The 18318-nt window shown below is 40.9% G+C and overlaps 1 protein-coding gene across 1 annotated transcript in view; it reads left to right on the top strand.

Moving 5' to 3' along the window:
* Nucleotides 1–18318, top strand: part of LOC117939069 (thyrotropin-releasing hormone-degrading ectoenzyme-like) — a 161756-nt gene that overhangs the window by 2780 nt on the left and 140658 nt on the right. Inside the window, exons 2-3 of the mRNA XM_034864114.1 lie at nt 2034–2040; nt 7455–7699. Coding sequence (XP_034720005.1) covers nt 2034–2040; nt 7455–7699 — 252 coding nt within the window. The remainder of the gene's footprint in view (nt 1–2033; nt 2041–7454; nt 7700–18318) is intronic.

The raw sequence follows: 18318 nt of genomic DNA, 5'->3' as shown, positions 1-18318 counted from the left end.
CCCCCCCCCCCCCACTATAAACGTATATAAACATCGCACACGCACTATACACAATCCAAACACGAGTATATTGACAACACAATAACACAACAGCCATAACATTATTCTACAGTAATTTACTCATTACTTTAATTTGAACTTGACCTCGCCTATTGAGATGGATGTGCAGTGTGTTTGGAGCACAGAGTCCAGTCCTGGTTTAATGTTGGAGACCAGCAACTCGGAGATCCTCCTCCACATCCAGTCGCTCTGCACACCGCCCCGCTACAACTGATTTTGTCTCTAATGCGTCGTAAATCTGTGGCGATGACCTCAGGGGTCGGAGTGGTCAAAGAAAAACAAAAGAGCCGTTCCCTTTTTATTAATTGGCTTGGTTTTATTTTAAATTCAGCCACTAGTTTTATCTTGTGTTAAAATCATGGCTAACATATGCTATTTCTAATTGTTTTTTAAACTTGCGACCCCCCCCTCTCTGGCTCGCGACCCCCCTGTGGGTCCCAACCCCCACTTTGGGAATCACTGATCTACAGAGCTAGATCCAGATTCATGACCTGGTCACAAAATACATTCAGGCAGTCTCTGCGAAATGGTGGCTAATCTATATCCTTGACGTTCCACTTCCGGGATTGCTCTCATTTAGACCGGATTGGTGTTGCGTTATGCATCCTTTGTGTTTGCATTTTAATCTCCAGTCGATGTATGAGGACCATGGTTAACCTTCTCAGATCTTTGCAAGGTGAATCCCGACAGCTGTCTTGACTATATGTAGATAGTAGACAATCTGAGCTTTCTGTTGCACGACTAAAACAACTTTTACATGTTCACATTCCCCACTGAAGAAATTCCTTCCGAGCCTTTTTTGCGGCAGCACCGCTGCTAAATGCCAAACAACCAGAGTAGGTTATCCTCCTGTACCCAAATGCTATGTGGAGCAGCCAGACCCTCCTCCAGCACGCTTTGGAGGAGGGTCTGGCAAAGTGAGACCAGATCGTTGGTACTGGATACTAGTTCAACCCTTGTGTTGTCTTCTGTCAACCATGAAACTATTATCGCTTTTTCCGAAATCTTTTGTCACTTTTTCAATGTCCCGGTTGTTTTTTCTTAGATGTTTTTTCCAAAGTTTTGGGATATTTCTAATGTTGACATTGTCTGCGCTTATTTTGAAGGCCCATTTTTGTAATAAAAAAACTGAAAACGGGTCAAAGTTGACCCGAGGACAACATGAGCGCTAGTTTGAGGTTGAATGGGTACAAAGACGAACGCTCCATTGGGGGATGTATAAAAATTGAATGGTCAAGTTCGCAAGTGGACAAGAGCCAAAATTCTTGTGTCAAATGTCCCCAAAGTTCAGCTTTACATTATAGTGATGCATTCATTTACTTTTTTAGCAAATCTCCTAATCATGGAACTTCCATTGAAATCCCTCAAGTTTTTTCTGAAACGTTGCTGCAGGCGTCATACCACACATGGAGCGTCTTGCCCACCCGACTCGCAGATTTTATCGTCTCTACAATCATGTATTTGTTAAGCTATAGTATCTACTGTAATTAAACTTCATGCCTTCTCTTTTCTGGTGCCGTCTTTATAAGAAGGAGCTGGTGTTGTATTCCAAGATGATTCTCTCATTGTCCATGACGTTGTGGAGAAGACATATGATATTGAGGGTGTCTTTTCATAAATTGACTCCTGCTTTTTCACTTCCTGCTTGGTCTGAATGCCCTCTGGCTTGCATGAAAATAGAAAATGACCTGGTGTGTATTTTTAGCGCTTCACGCACGCTTCTGGGACTCACCGAGGCGCGGGTGGTGCACCTTCAAGCATGATGGCCGTGATTACCCGTGGGCTCTTGAACGCAGCGCTGACGAGCCTAGGGTTAGTCCAGTGGAAATTAGGCGTGAGAGCCTCACCTGCTGTAAGCCTACAGTAAAATGAAAAGATTTATCCTTTTTATTTTAAATTTATCCTGAGGGTAGTGCTACAGGAAAGACTTAAAACATTTTCTCTTAAATCCACGGGATTCATCCCCTGTTCAGCATGAATGTAAGTTTAATGTATCCACATTAGGTTTTCATAATTCTTAAATGGAAAATTTGCCTTCAAAGCGGCTCACCAAAATAATCAGGAGTCAGCCTCTGGAAACCATGAATAGTAACGTTGATGGAAATCTGAAAATACTCTCCTGATGTTCAAGAATCTTTTGGAAAGGGCCAACAAAGATCATTTTTGGGCAGATGAAAATCACCAGGCGGAAACACATTGTTTTTCACTTTTGGACACCATGCGAGAGAGAGCATTACCTTGGCAGAGGTCTCCACTCTCAAAGTGTCCTTATCCTTAAATAAAGATGACTTTAAAACAGAATATAGGTTTTGAACAGTTTGAACCCAGACATGTTCTGTCCAAAACCCCAGAAATATTCAGTTTAAGGATGTAAAACCAAAAAAATCAGGAAATCTCCTTATTTGAAAGGCTCAAAATAGCATTTTCTGTTGTTTTTGCTTAAAATTTTCTGTTGTGGCTGTAAGCAGTCCAACAAAGTGCTGCCGCCAGGGACCAAACACTGAGAGATGCATAAACACACTGGGACACACTCAAGATTGCATTGCAATAAAATTAGTTAAAGAAGTTGAATAATAATAGTGATAACATAAATAATTAAATCTACACAGCTCTATAAATAAATATCTCTCCAGTCCTCCACATGTAAAACATAACTAGTACTGCAAGTTACCAAATGTATTGTTTTATAGTTACTTTGTGTAGAAATAGTTAGTGATTAGTAGTAATTAGTTAGTGCAGCCTGCGACAGGAAGTGTTGGCTCCCAGGCTCACCCCCCCCTCCTCTCTCAAAGCCCAAACAACCCAGGTGAACAGGGGGCGGAAACAAACGTATAAGTGCACAATATAATAATCAATAAATGAGACATAACATACAGCATGTGGCTCCTACAAATACTTTAACAAACAATGGTTATCAAAGTAGTTGGCGATTATTTTTCTTTTGATCAACCAAGCAATTAGATAGACAGATAGATAGAAAGATAGAAAGATAGATAGATAGATATATAGACAGATAGATCTACAGATATATAGATAGATATTTATTGATCCCAAGATAAATGATAAATTACGGGGTTACAGCATATAAACACAGAATATAAATATAAATTAGATGCCAGGAAAAATATACATACGTACAATATACATGAAATAATATCAATAATAGGAATAACATAAAAGAGCAAATATTTGAAAATATACAGGATGGGAAAACCGAAATGTGCAAATGCTTAAATAATATGTGTGCTAAATGTAAATAAACCAATTTTGCAGGTTGCACTTAGTGCAGTAGTGTGGTGATTAGTTAACTAATCGTTGCAGCTCTATTTTACTTTAATCATGAAAAGATCAGTTTTAGGAAGAAAGTGCAGATGTGTTTAACCCTTGTGTTGACCTGTTTTACGTTACCCAAAATAACGTGACTGATTCCACACAACGCTCTTTTGCAAGTACAAATCTCTACTTTCATTAATTCTGCGGTGTCTTATTCAATTTCATAGCATTGTAACACAAATGGAAGAAAAACAAGTGTTTTTGAAATAATATTGAGCAAAAGTTGACATATTCCAGTCTGTGATTATCATCAACATCCATTCCTTTAATTTTAGTCTCAATAATTCATGATTTCTGCTTTTCTAACTCAAACATTAGGTATAATTTCCTATAAATGAGGTTTATTGACCATAAATCCCCAAAATAACTGTAAAACTAAAGTTAATAAGTTGGTGTTATGTAGTGTTGAAAAAGTCAAAAAAAGTGACAAACAATAAAAAAAGAATGAAAAAGTGTTGAAAAAAGGACAAAAATGTAAGTAAAAGTTAAAAAATTGAAAAGCATCAACAAAATGTTGATGTTGTGTTGATATTCAATTTCGACGGGAAGACAACACGAGGGTTAAAAAAAAAAAAAAGGGTCTGATGTCTCTGTAAAGAAGTTTTACAGTTTTTTTTCAGATGACACTCAGGTGTTGGGTATTGTTGACCCTCTTTTACCTAAACCCCTGAACCTCCTGAGTCCACCTAGGGGACCAAAGGGTCTATTTCTGGATGCACCACCTTCTCCAGGTGGTGTTGTAGCTGTAGCATATGAAAGTGACTGAGAACTAACCTCCCCCCCCCCCTCAAAACCCCCCCTCAGAGACGGGTCCATGGCTGCCAGTGGATGTAAACACTTTGACAACTTTCCTGATGACTCTCTCACAACAAAAGCTCCTTGTTTGCATCCTGAGATCACCTCTCTGCACTGGAAAACAACCCGCTCTCTAACAAAGAATGTTTATTTCCAGATTTGGCCTCGGAGGTTTCCTTTAACGAGGCTAATTAACCATCAAAGTTGCTGTTTCAGCCAAATATTTGAGACGAGCACGTGGTGGGAGAAAGCCTCAGAGAGACGCCTGAGCAACGTGATTTTTCAGGCCGGTCAACTCGGCTAATGTGAGAGGAGGATAAGTCTGTCTAATTTGGGCAGGGGCCAATTAAAAGCCCCGCAGTCCCTTTTGTGTTCGTAAGTGAGCACACTGTGAATTAAGAGGTGTTGTTGGGCGCCAGGCGGCCCCTCCTAAAGATATCCGTGCATGGCCATTTTTGTTTTGTTAATAAAAAAAAAGCCAAAAGAAAAGTGGATAAAAATGTAAACCTGCTGGTAGAAAGAGGAGAAAGATTACCCTGCAAGGAACGCTTTATTCTCAGTGTCCAAGAAATGTCACAAGGACACCGTCCATTAGACCAATGTTTCCCAAACTTAGGGTTGGGACCCAAAATGGGTCACTGTTCAGCTCAGATGCTGTGGGGGGGTCTCTCTTCTCTTCTCTTATCCTAGGAGGGGATGAGAACATGAGTTGAGAAAGGGGTGAGACACAGAAAGGAGAATAGAGACCTTTTCTGTTTTTGTTTACTTTTATGATGGAATAAATATACTTCATATACATTTAAATATATGGTTTGTTCCGTCTTGTGTCCACAGTTTAAAAGTGCAGATGTTACAATGATTCATGGTGTATTTTTTTTGTAAATTTCGGTCCCGGGGAGACACCAGATTTCTATTTTGGGTCTTGAGCTGAAAAGGTTTGGGAGCCACTGCATTAGACAATCAAGAAAACTAAAGTAGAAATGGGCCAAAAGCAGCGTTGTGATGGTTTGGTGTTATTACTCAAACTACAAACCAGTGACATTCATTCTCTTACCTGTGGTGCTTTTTTATCGGTCTGGATAGTTTGGGTGTGAGTTGCCCAGTGTAGAGATATCGGCTGTAGAGATGTCTGCCTTCTCTCCAATGAAAGGAAACTAGATGATACTCAGCTTGTTGTGCAAAAAGAAAAATAAACTAGTTCCTACGTGAAAGTGCTCCCGACCGGGTCTGTGGATCATCTTGAGTAACCGGGTCATGATTTCTGGAAAGAGACTTCGCTGTTGACGTTTTTCAAATGTGATGTTTTGTTGCTTTGAGCAGGAAAAAAATTTAAAATCAAATTAAAAAAAATCGTTTGTAGACATAAGCTAGTGTTGGACACTTTTGAGATTCCTCTGATATTTTGAATGAATCAATTGATAAACGTAGATAAACATTAGCTCAACATTATTGTTGCTTTTATCGTTTTTAACTTTTTCTTACGTATTTGTCCTTTTTTTTCAACACTTTTGACAATTTTTTCAACGTTTGTCCTTTTTTTTACGTTTTCAACACTATGCAACGCTAACTCATTAAGTTTAGTTTTACAGTTATTTTTGCAATTTATGGTCAATAAACCTCACTTTTAGGAAATTACACCTAATGTTTGAGTTATAAAAGCAGAAATTAGGAATTATTTAGACTAAAATGAAAGGAATTGATGTTGATGTTAATCACAGACTGGAATATGTCAACTTTTACTCAATAATATTTCAACAACACTTGTTTTTCAAATGACATAAAATTGAATAAGACGCCCCAAAATTAATGAAAGTAGAGATTTGTACTTGCCATAGAGCGTTGGCTGGAGTCAATCATGTTATTTTTTTTTTTTGGAACATCGATATTGGAAAAACGGGTCAATTTGAACCCGAGGACAACGTGAGGGTTAAGAGTTCCTGCTGAGCCAAAATACATCATCAGTTCTTAGACTGATTTCCTTCACTCGAGACCATGATTGGATCCATTTCATGTTGAGGAAAATAAACTTGCAGAGTCCTCAGTGGGTCTCACATGACTGACCAGACAGACCTGATCACAGCAGGACACACTATTAAAGATCCAGTTTTCAAACAGGAACCACGTCGGGCTGTTAAAATGTCTGAAAGTGACGACTCGAGCTGAGAAGTCGAAGCAGTCGACAAACAAACCCAATTAAAAAGCATTTTGGTTGACTGGAGCATTTGAAGGCATCGCGGAGCGTGGCGCTGCGTTCGCTGACTCACCAGAAAACCCTTGGAAAACTATCTTTTAATAGCGTAACGTTTCCTCTCTGTCTCCCAGGGCTCTCTGTTCGTATCGATCACGTCATTCATCAAAGAACAAACACACACTCGCACAAACGGATACAGACGCACACGCTCAGTGTTTGATTGGCTGATGATCGATGATGTTTGACAACAAAGAGACCTACAGGCTCCTAATGGGATCTACTGTTGCGGGAATGTTCCCATCATGCACTGCTCAGGGTGGTTCCACTGGTTTTCTTCAAACCTCAGCTCTCCTTTCTGCAAAAATTCTGAAAATCAACACTTTTGTTGAAGGTTTTTATTGATGCTTTTAACTTTTTATTACATTTTTTGTCCCTTTTTTTCAACACTTGTGACGCTTTCTCTCAACGTTTGTCACTTTTTTTGATGTTACGTAACACCAACTTATTACCTTTTTTAGTTTTACAGTTTTTTTTGGTGAATTTATGGTCAATAAACCTCAGTTATAAGAAATTATACTATAATGTTTGAGTTAGAAAAGCAGAAATTAGGAATTATTGAGACTAAAATTAAAGGAATGGATGTTGATGATAATCACAGACTGGAATATGTCAACTTTTACTCAATGCTATTTCAAAAACACTTTAATTTGTTTTTTTTAAATGCTATTAAATTGAATAAGACGCCCCAAAATTAATGAAAGTAGAGATGTGTACTTGGCAAAGAGCGTTGGGTGGAATCAATCATGTTATTTTGGGGAATTAAAAAGAACTTGATACAGGAAAACGGGTCAATTTGACCGATGGACAACATGAGGGTTAATGATGTCAAATTGTGATTATTTCAGTGGAGGATTTGAAGAATTTGGAATATAATATCCATATTACGGCTTAGCAATATGACAAAAAATGTCTTATATCATTATATTTTAATTTTTATTATCATCCCAATGTGGAAAAAAACATCTGTCAATATCATTTCAACGTTGATTCTACTTCCTCCTCTACCTCCCTTCAGGTGGACCGGGTGTCGGTCACGACAGAGGGCGGCGCCGGTGGTCGCCCCGCCAACAGGCCCGGGGGCGGAGCCATGCGCATCCACCGCCACTTCCCCTTCCCGACCAATCAGATGTACGTCGTGGTTCTGCACCGCGAGCTGAAGCCGATGAGAGTGTACCGGCTGAACGTGAGCTTCGACGCCGCCATCGAGGACGAGCTGCTGGGCTTCTTCAGGAGCTCGTACACCCTGCACAGAGAGAAACGGTACACACACACACACACACACACACACACACACACACACACACAGTCTCTTTTTGCTCCAGCAGCAGGTGGTTCGACTAGAAAAGGTCAGAGCTTCACATCCACGACATTGATTAACTCAAACACACTGCTGCCAGTGTGTGTGTGTGCGTGTGTCTGTGTGTTCCACTTATCAAACCACACAAACACACACACACACACACACACACACACACACACACACACACACACACACACACACACACACACACACACACACACACACACACACACACACCCTACTTATGAATTTCCCATAAGCCTCTGCTCAAGAGTTGTTGTCACATCAGATTTCTTCCCCACGGTGCTGATGGAAAACAGACTGTGTGCGGATACATTTATTTCATGCATGACTTTTTGTGTGTGTGTGTGTGTGTGTGTGTGTGTGTGTGTGTGGCTTCCATCTGTGTGAGGCTTTGCGTTACCACGGCAGCAGAACATTCGATAGTCTGTTTCTGCAAAAGGGGAACTAATTTTTAGTTAATTAACTTGTGATTGGACAAAGTTGTAACCACACGAGGACTCTCACATGCTGAAACCTTTCATCTGGAAGTCATTCTTCTGTGTTATATTACGTGTATTTACTCGTTTCTGATCGCCTGGAAGTAGTTGTTGCCACTAACGAGTACCTCGATACACGTTATATATTTTCAAAGCGCAACCAACGTGGCTTTTTTTGCGTAATTGTTATCCTTAAACGGCTTCCTCGGTGTCAGATATTCTCCTTTTCTTGTCTTGTTTAACTATGAGTAATTACAAGAGTGTGTTTTAGCTTATAAAAATGAATTCAGCAGCAGATTTGGTTAGCAGATGATAAAATAAGCAGAAGATGTGTAACTTTGGTCTCAGTATTAAGAGAGGACTAACTCATCAGTGATCAGGTTTGGTCTCTGTACGTGTTCAGCACCAGTGGTCTCACATCCAGTGGTAGCTGCTGTTCGGATCAATGTTGGATCAATACAGCAGCTTATGAACCAGCAGAGCTCGATCACAACACAACAGTCTGCTAGTTAAAGTTCAATGGGTACAGTCGACTTTGTGCACTACACCAATGCTTCCCAAACTTAGGGTCGGGACCCAAAATGCGTCGCAGACCCGTTTTTGTTGGGTCGCCAATTGGCAGAGTAAAATGCATATTAATCTTTTGTGAATGAGCGATCTTTTTTGCTGCACTGGTCTGTTCAGCTCAGATGCTGGGGGGTCTCTCTCTCTCTCTCTCTCTCTCTCTCTCTCTCTCTCTCTCTCTCTCTCTCTCTCTCTCTCTCTCTCTCTCTCTCCTCTTATCCTAGGAGGGGATGAGAACATGAGTTGAGAAAAGGGTTAGATACAGGAAGGAAAAAAAGAGACCTTTTCTGTTTTTATTTACTTTTATAATGGAATAAATATACTTCATATACATTTAAATTCATTGTTCGTTCCGTCTTTTGTCCACAGTTTAAAAATGTAGATGTTACAATGATTCATGGTGTATTTTTGTAAATTTGGGTCCTGGGGAGACACCAGATTTCTCTTTTTAGGGTCTTGAGCTGAAAAGGTTTGGGAACCACTGCACCAAACCAGTTCCTCAAACGTTGGGGAAGGGAGAAAGAAACTCAGAATACTCGAAAGGAGAAGGATTGGAAACTTTATTTTGGAAATCACAGACGGCGTTGCTGTGAGAGCAGACTATCTGCCAGAATAAGTACATAATAAATAAGAGTTTCCACGCACGTACAGTGATGAGGAAATATGTATATGTGACTAACACCATTTTAAAAGGTGCCAGTCTGGGTTCATGAATATGTTAATATGATGACTAACCAGCAAGGCAAAGAGACACGGTTCATTATTTTAAGAAAAAAAGCTTTGAAAATGTTGGATTTACGCGTCACTACTGTCAAAATTAGACACTGCTGAAGAGTGGGTACAAGGATCACTGTTAGTTTAAGGATTAGCTTAATGCAGCTGTGTGGCTAATGCTAACACACACACACACACACACACACACACACACACACACACAGGTTTAGCTGATGTTTCCCAGCGAAACCAGTCTCTGTGGCAGCGACACCACTTACCTGCAGCCCGCTGCGCACACAAACCGTGACATCACAACAGCACGAAAACAGACATCAAAACTCAACAAATGTACGAGGAAACTGCACCAGGGTTGTTGAGGTGCAGTTTCCACCCGGCCTCCAGGAAGTGCCCTGAGATTTGAATCCAGTTTGACGTAGTGGCTAAACATTGAAAATACAACTTCTGTATATGTCACGTGATGCCCTCTGGTCTCTGGATCCCTCTGACCCCAAAAGGCTTTTCCCCATGAACTTATATATAGCTGTAACGTGAGGGTTGGATATGTGTTGGTGGATCACTCTTTGAGGGACTAAACGGCGAGATGGAGACGGATAACTTTCTCAGTAGCCTACTTTTACTGAACACACATCATAACATCAACACTTGCAACAGCAATTACAGTTACGTGATGTACTTCTGAATTTACCAGACTGTTCTAGCTGCTCCATTATTTGCCTTTATCCCCATAGTTATTATATCAACATAACTGATGATTATTAATCAGAAATGTCATTGTGTGCATATTTTGCAAAAGCACCAATTGTCAACCCTACAATATCACCTCGATATCGAGGTATTTGGGAAGAAATATGTGGATATTATCGCCCAGCTCTAACTGCAACTAACTCTAATTTCATAACTTCTCCAGATTATTTTGTAGTTTAATTTTGAGCTGGATTTAACTTCAGAAGATAATATGGATGGAAACATATGCTTTGTGGGCTTAATTATTATTATTATTACGTCTGTGTAGTATTATGTTGCACGGTGCACAGCTGGAGTATCATTCAAAGAGCAGCACAAAGAGTTGTTGGTGTTTCGGTGGAATATGTTGTAGACCTCGCGCTGCTTCTCCTGCAACGTCACTGCCAGTCTGATGGTTTTATCAACAAATACGTAAAATACAGACAGTAGTACAGTGTTTGCAGCAAATGTGGAGCGATGACTGATGAATAACACTTTACGCCAGTGCATCACGGCCTCCTTTCCACTTTCCTTTTTTAGAAAAGGTGCTTTTAATGTTTTATTCTTGAAAATTCATCCCGATGAAAACCGGTCCCACCGTTCATGACATGAGATCCCGATTTTGAGACTGGTGCGATCGTGTAAACGGCCTCGACATTTTGTGACGCGTCACTGTGATTGGCTCGTCTTTCTGGGGTTGAAACCAGCGATGTGACTGGCTGAGACTTCATTAATGTGAGGAGGAGGAGTGAATGAATCATTAGTATTAATCTCTCAACACTCTCTGATCTAAACTCAACTTCTGTCTGTTTGCGATGCTGCAGAAATGCAGTCGGAGACGCCCACGCAGTCCGGGCGTCCATTTTTGTTGTTGTTGTTGTTGTGCAATTAAATTCGGACTCCTAGTGTCTCAGTGTTGATAATAAGACAGACTTCTGACAGAAACCTAAAACACCCAACTAGACTTGCCCCCCCCCTTCAGATCCTGTGAGGAATTTATTCATTAGACGGATGCTTTTTGCAGAGATTTTTTTTTTTTTTTTTTAATGAGGCATGGACTTTACAGTTAACGAGGACTAGGAAGGCAGAAGGGTCTGATGAGGAACAAAGTGGGACAGGATGGCTTGAAGAAGAGTCTACATTTCAACATGCTCATTTTCAGGTTCATTCTTTCAATTTGGGTTTCTACAAAAAACACATTATTTTCCTCATTCTGTCTGTCTGAATACACCTGATGGTCTGAAACGCTCTGATTGGTCGCTCCTCTTCATCACCAGCTCACTCTCTTGACTCTCTCACGCTGATAGATTCATCCAGAGATGAGATGTTTCAGATCAATACTGCGCTCACCCACTGTGTGTGTGTGTGTGTGTGTGTGTGTGTCAGAGGGTAACCTATATAACATAGCCGTCATCTGAAGCAACTTAATAAATGCGTTTTCTCTCGAGCACCCAGACGAGGAGGAGAAAGTGCTGTGGAGCAGAGAGCTTCACACCTGTGACTCTCCTACCTGAGCCTCAAATTAACAGTGATGGCAGCGGCCGCCCACCTCAGTCCAGAGGGAAATATCTCAACAACTATTGGACAGATTGCCTTTCAATTCACTATACATAAAGAATGAACCCTTATGGCGTTGATGTCGCCCTGACATTTCATCTAATATCACCTACGGATCAATATTTCCATTGGAAACCTTTTAATGTGTATGACAGAATAACTGTAAAACTTTAAGTATAATTTTATTGTCTATTACTCCGTTGATTATTTTCTCGGTTGATCTCGATCGATAAGTTATGTTTATAAAATGGTGAAAAGTGTTTTAAGATTAAGAAATACTTTATTGATCCCCGAAGGGAAACTCTGCATTGCAGTTGCACAAATAGTAGAAATATTAGAGTAGAAATATAAATAATGATAAAAGAAATATAAGGAGTGTGGATATGTACGGTATTTACATAGTTAAAGGAATGTTATTAAACAGTATTTACATAATTAAGGAGTTGCAATGGTGAAAAATAACAATAATAATAATAAAATAATTGTAGAAGTTGACTATTCCACACATTTCAAGCCAGTGTTATTGAACAATACAGATAATATTGTCCAGTTTTAACCTCTGTGTGTGTGTGTGTGTGTGTGTGTGTCACACACTTAGAGGGAGGAGTAATAAAGTTTTACTCATTCTCCCAAAATGCACCACAGAGGGTCACAGGAAGTCATTCCTTCCTGTGGTGCATTTTGGGAGAATGAGTCCATCACTGAAAGTGCTCCTGTGATTTAGCAGCCAGCCATGGAGTGGGTGCGAGACATTGTCCAAGACGGCATGTAGTTTTTTGAAAAGCCCAATAATTTGTTCTCAAAGGTCAAACACATTCAGTTTACTGTCAAATAGGAGTGAAGAAACTGGAACATATTTGCTTTTAAGAAGCTGGAATCAGAATTGTTACTGTCATAAATTACTCAAACCAGTTAATCGATTATCAAAGTAGTTTGCACTGTAATGTTTGAAAACTAATCAATGAATCTTTGCAGCTCTACTTAGAGCCAAACTTAGAGACATAGGTAAGCTAATTGCTATCCTGACATGTTAATTGTCTGCTTGGAAGAAGAAGAAGACAACAACAGCTTGTCTTGTTGACTGAAGAGTCTGCCGGCTGATAGGCTGAGTGGATTGTTTTCCTTCTGGTGTACGATGCATCCCTCACAGACTCATTGGGCTTACACAAGCAACAACAACTCACCTCTTGGTTTTGAAACCAGCTTATCTTGAAGCAAACATTTTGAACCTAGGCTTTATTAACACATGGGTACCAAGTTAACCGTTCTCTGGGATCTGTTTCCATGCTAATCAGATGTGACCAATTCTAACCCTTAATTACCTTAAAACGCTAGTGGTCGGGACACAGGAAAGTAAAAAAAAAAAGAAGAAATTGCTATTTCTATACCACTAACAAGGCTCTAAATAGCACCACACTTCACATTAACATAACGAGGGTCCCTGCATGTGAACCCAAGCATTGAGAGCTTTGTAAGTGTAGAGGTTATAAAGACAGTACCGTTCGGTGTACAGGTCGGCGCTATCTTGGGAAAACAATGATGACCAGTCACATGACGAACGCCCTTCTTGAGCTATGTTTCAAACGTTACACTGAATTTGTCGTTCATCTGGTCAAGATGGCGCCTGCCTGTATACGCGAACGGTTATGTCTTTATAAACTATCTTTTTAATAAACTGTCTGTACACATAAGTTCTCAATGCATGTGTTCATACGTAGGGACCCTCATTATGCTGCTGTGGAGGTGTGGTGCTCTTTTGGGCCTTGTTATTGGTATTGAAATAGCGATTTCTTTTTACTTTTGCGTACCCCAACGACTGTCGTTATAAGCTAATTAAGGGTTTGTGCTAAAACTGGTCACATCCAATTAGCATGAAAACACGTCCCAGAGACTCAGTCGACTCGGTATCCATGTGTTATTAACCCCTGGGTTCATTGTGCGCTGGAATCATCCATTAACATCAACTTGTTATCCGTTTCTTGGCCTTTTTATGGGGAAGGAAGTCAGCCGTGTGACTTCCCTGTTTGTCCTGTGCTACCTTGCTCTAATGGCCATGAAGGACGGCGGTGTATTTCCTTGTTGCACATTATTAATGGTTCCTGCTTCGGTGGCCACCAGTTAAAACCTTCAAGAGAACAGGACTGTTTTACTCAAACAATCCGACGATTGCTTGTCAAATACTTCATTTCACGTGTGAAGGGCACAAACTGTTTCTATTGATCGGCTGTGGGTCGTGGTCCATAGAGAGGAACAGACAGCAGAACAACTATCTCCTCATCTCCTTCTCCTCCTTCCTTCTCTCTCTCTCTCCCCCCTTATAATCATCTACATCCTCACTTGCTCTTCCATCACTCCATCAGTAAACAAGAACTGAAATCTGACCTAACCCCCCCTCCCATTACTCACATTTATTATATATTTTAATGCAAATATGATGAATCAGCTTCTTCACCAGCATCCTGTGTAAAACTATAGCCGCAGCAACACACACACACACACACACATATACGCACACTCTCTCACACACACATACAGGTACGCACACACATACACGTACGCACACACGCGAACGCACACGAGTACACACACTCTGCATTCTTCTATGTGAACATGGTAATGTGCAATTTGAGACGTTGCTTGAAGAGGTTGGAGTGGTAAGTGTGTGAGATATGTATAGAACTGTAACACACACACACACACACACACACACACACACACACACACACACACACAGGTACTGAAAAGCACCTGACTCAACAGTTTCCTCTTCACTGACATCTCTGAATCGTGTGTGTGTCCGTGTCTGTCTCTGCGTGTGTGTCTGTCCGTCCGTGTGTGTGTCTGTCTGTGTGTGTCTGTCCGCGTGTGTGTCTGTCCGTGTGTGTGTCCGTCTGTGTGTGTGTCCGTCCGTGTGTGTGTGTTTGTGTTTCCGCTTCGTGTGCTCTTCTGTGATAATGACAAAAACTGTACCAGGAAATTATGTAATTCTTTTTTTTTCTTCTCGGGGTTTGTGAGACGAAGCTAAGCGTTGCCACATCAATTTGTGTGTGTGTGTGTGTGTGTGTGTGTGTGTGTGCGTTCTGCGTCCTGGTTGTCAATCAGGACTTCTGTGACAACAAGCGTTACCTTGGCAGCGACGACTGTTGGCAACCTGCAGGATGTCAAGTCGCATGCGTGTGTGTGTGTGCTAATAGTATTGGTTTCATGCAGGTGTGTGTGTGTGTGTTTGTGTGTGTGTGTGTGTGTGTGTGTGTGTGTGTGTGTGTGAGACAGACTCATCCTCTCGTCTAATAGATTCTCTCTTTATCTCGGCCCTCTCAGGCTTTCTCCATTATTCTCTCTCTCTTTCTGCCTTGCTCGCCCTCTGTTTATTATTCTGTTTTTCCCTCCTCCCTCTTCTCTCCCCTCCCTCATCATCATCTCTTCATACCTCGTTTCACTTCCACCTCTTTGTCGTTCTATTCTTTCTCCAACCTCCATTCCTCCTCTTCCTTCTCTTTTCCAGGTCTACCTTTTCCTCCTTTTTCTACCTCTCCCCGTCTTCCTCCTCTCCCTTCCTTTATGTTCTCCTCTCGTTCTCCTCTCAATCTTCTTTCTCTCTCCTCCCAGTGATTTCCTTCCTCATTCCCTTTTTCCTTTGTCTTCTCTTCCTTACATATCCTCTCCCTTTTCATCTTCTACTTCTCCCCCTCTTCCTCCTCTTAAGTCTTTCCTTTTTGTTCTCCTCTTTCTCTTCCCTTCTCATTTCCATATCTCTTCATCTCACCATCTCTACTGTCAACATCTCTCTTTCTAGTACTCTTCTAACTCCTCAGATCCATTAACTCCCTTTCTCTTCTTCCTCTTGTCCTTTCTCATATTTCCCCTCCTGTCTTATACTTCTTTAACTTTCTCTCCTCTTCTTTGTACCTTTTTCTTAGATAGATAGATAGATAGATAGATCTCCCCTTTTCTCTTCTTACCACTCTTCCAGCTCTTTATTATCATCTCTCCATTAGGGTTGGGTACCTTTTGCATCTGACCCAATACTAGTTCCAATACCCAATACCTGAAATTTGGTTCCTGGTACTCAACAATACTTTTTTTTGTGGTACTTTCCCTCTGTAATTACAAATATTTAAGTTGTAAAAATAGTTCTAAATCTATTTATTTAGCCCATAATGTTATTTATTTAGATTATTTTACACCTGACAGAAATTAAACAAAAATAAACCCGTCCCTACAACCTTTTAAGTTGAATATTTGTTACTTTCTTACTCAATATAGCTTTTAGTCTTGTATATTATTATATTTTAGCCTGTTTTACTTTCATCATGACAGTTTCTAATTGCTCTTTAATGTTTCATGTAAATCCCTCTGAGTTGATGTAGAAATAAAGTTGCCTTGCCTTAAAACCTTAGCCTGTCAGTCAGTCCCCGGGGCGATGAACCCACCGTAGTGCCTGCAGGTCTCAGAGGAGGTGTAATGTGAACATGACTGCTCTCTGCTCGCCATTAATATCAGATCACAGTGAAAGGTGTCTGCGTGGAGTTTTAAAACTGTGACCACACTGGAAATCGCTTTATCGGCATCGCCGGGACACAATGTAACTGCAGCGCCGACGTAGATGTGTGTGTGTGTGTGTGTGTGTGTGTGTGTGTGTGTGTGTGTGTTCGTTCATATTTATTATACGGGAAAGTTAGAAAAAGTACCATTACATTACAATGTAAAAACGGACCTGACTCAATTTAAAAACTGGTTTTCAGCAGGTTCCTGTTCTGCAAAAACATAAAACATGGTTACAGCGTGTCAGGACAAACATTAATATGGAAGTGTGTGTGTGTGTGTGTGTGTGTGTGTGTGTGTGTGTGTGTGTGTGTGTGTGTGTGTGTGTGTGTGTGTGTGTGTGTGTGTGTGTGTGTGTGTGTGTGTGTGTGTGTGTGTGTGTGTGTGTGTGTGTGTGTGTGTGTGTGTGTGTGTGTGTGTGTCGGACCTCCGTTTTCTGTCAATATGCAGAGAGGACAGATACTTTAAATTACTCTCATGTACCGACATTTGACACCATTTGATTTTACGTGAACCAATATTCGATACGTGATTCAGTTCTCCACACCTCCTTTCAGTTTTTACCTTTTCTTTTATTTCTTCATGTACACTCTCTCTTCTGCACCTCTTCCTCCTTCGTTTTCTCTCCTTCTCTTCTCCTCTGTCCTCCTCACATCCCTTTCTCCCCCTTCAACTCTCTCCTCCTCCTCATCTCATCTAGTTCTGCTCTTCAGCTTTCCCTCTCATCTTCCTCTTTTTCTTCTCCTCCACATCTGTCTTCCTCCCATTTCTCTTTCTCCCCTCTATCAACTCTCCTCTCCTCTCCCTCTATTCTTTCTCTTTATCTTCCTCCCCCAGTATACCTTCTCTGTTTTGAATATTTAGTGCTTCGTGGTGGCTTCTGATATTTTTCTCCTCCTCCTTTCTGCTCCCATCCTTCTTTTCCTTCACTTTTGTTGCCTCTCTATATTTACCTCTTTCCCGTTTCCTCCTCATCTTCTCTCTCTCTCTCTCTCTCTCTCTCTTCCACCCTTCCTCTTCCTCTTCTCTTCCACTCCCCACCTGTATTTTCTCCCATCCTCTCCACCTCTCCGCCTCCCACTCTTATTCCTTTCATCTCTTCCTCCTCAAACACCTGGAGAAAAACGCACAAGAAAGGAAAAAGATGAGAAAGTTTTCAGAGGGATTATTTCCTGGAGTTTTAATTTCATCCTGTTTCCGTCAGGTCGCTGACAGACGGACGTAACAAAGCTGATACGAAAACATTCAACTCGGCTTAAAGGAACCGGGAGGAAACAGAAAATGTCTTCGTGTTTATTTTGGATTATCTCTTTCTGTCGAAGCACCTTTTTATTCCACGCTGAACCAGAAAACCTGAAGAAGTCAAGATGTCTTCCTGTGAAAAGTTCTGCTCGCAGACAGCCGACTTCAGAGGATTATCCTCATCCTTCAACCCTCTGAACTCTAATTCCACCTTAAATTTCTGCTTTGATAGCCTTGAAATGTTCAAAGACTAAAACAAAACCCAGCTTCATACGACGGCATCACATTTTTCATGGATTTATTCAGCGTGTTGTTGCTTTGACCTGGAGCCAGAAAGCATTTAAAGCCAAACATGAGCACATGATCAATTGAATACATTGGTCACTATATAGGTCATGTTAATGCAACAGCAGTTCTGCATCAATAGACATTTCATTTATAGCCGTCATGTGGATTCAAAGCCAAAATGTGGAGCAAAGTGTTCGTCGATATAATATCTAACCTGTCGGTCAGTGGAGAGTCCGGCTGGACTCTATTTAAAGGTGCTATAAGCGACGTTGGGTGACGTTACTTCTTGTTGACTTTTGAAGTATTTTTTTACAGTGTGTTCTGGGGACAGACAGCTAGCAGATAGTGATGTTTTTACAGTGTGTTCTGGGGACAGGCAGCTAGCAGATAGTGAGGAGATGTTTTTACAGTGTGTTCTGGGGACA

This window comes from Etheostoma cragini, chromosome 23 (assembly GCF_013103735.1).
Source record: "Etheostoma cragini isolate CJK2018 chromosome 23, CSU_Ecrag_1.0, whole genome shotgun sequence".
Lineage (NCBI taxonomy): Eukaryota > Metazoa > Chordata > Actinopteri > Perciformes > Percidae > Etheostoma > Etheostoma cragini.
Note: the sequence above shows the minus strand (reverse complement) of the source record. Positions and strands in the feature narration are given on the sequence as shown.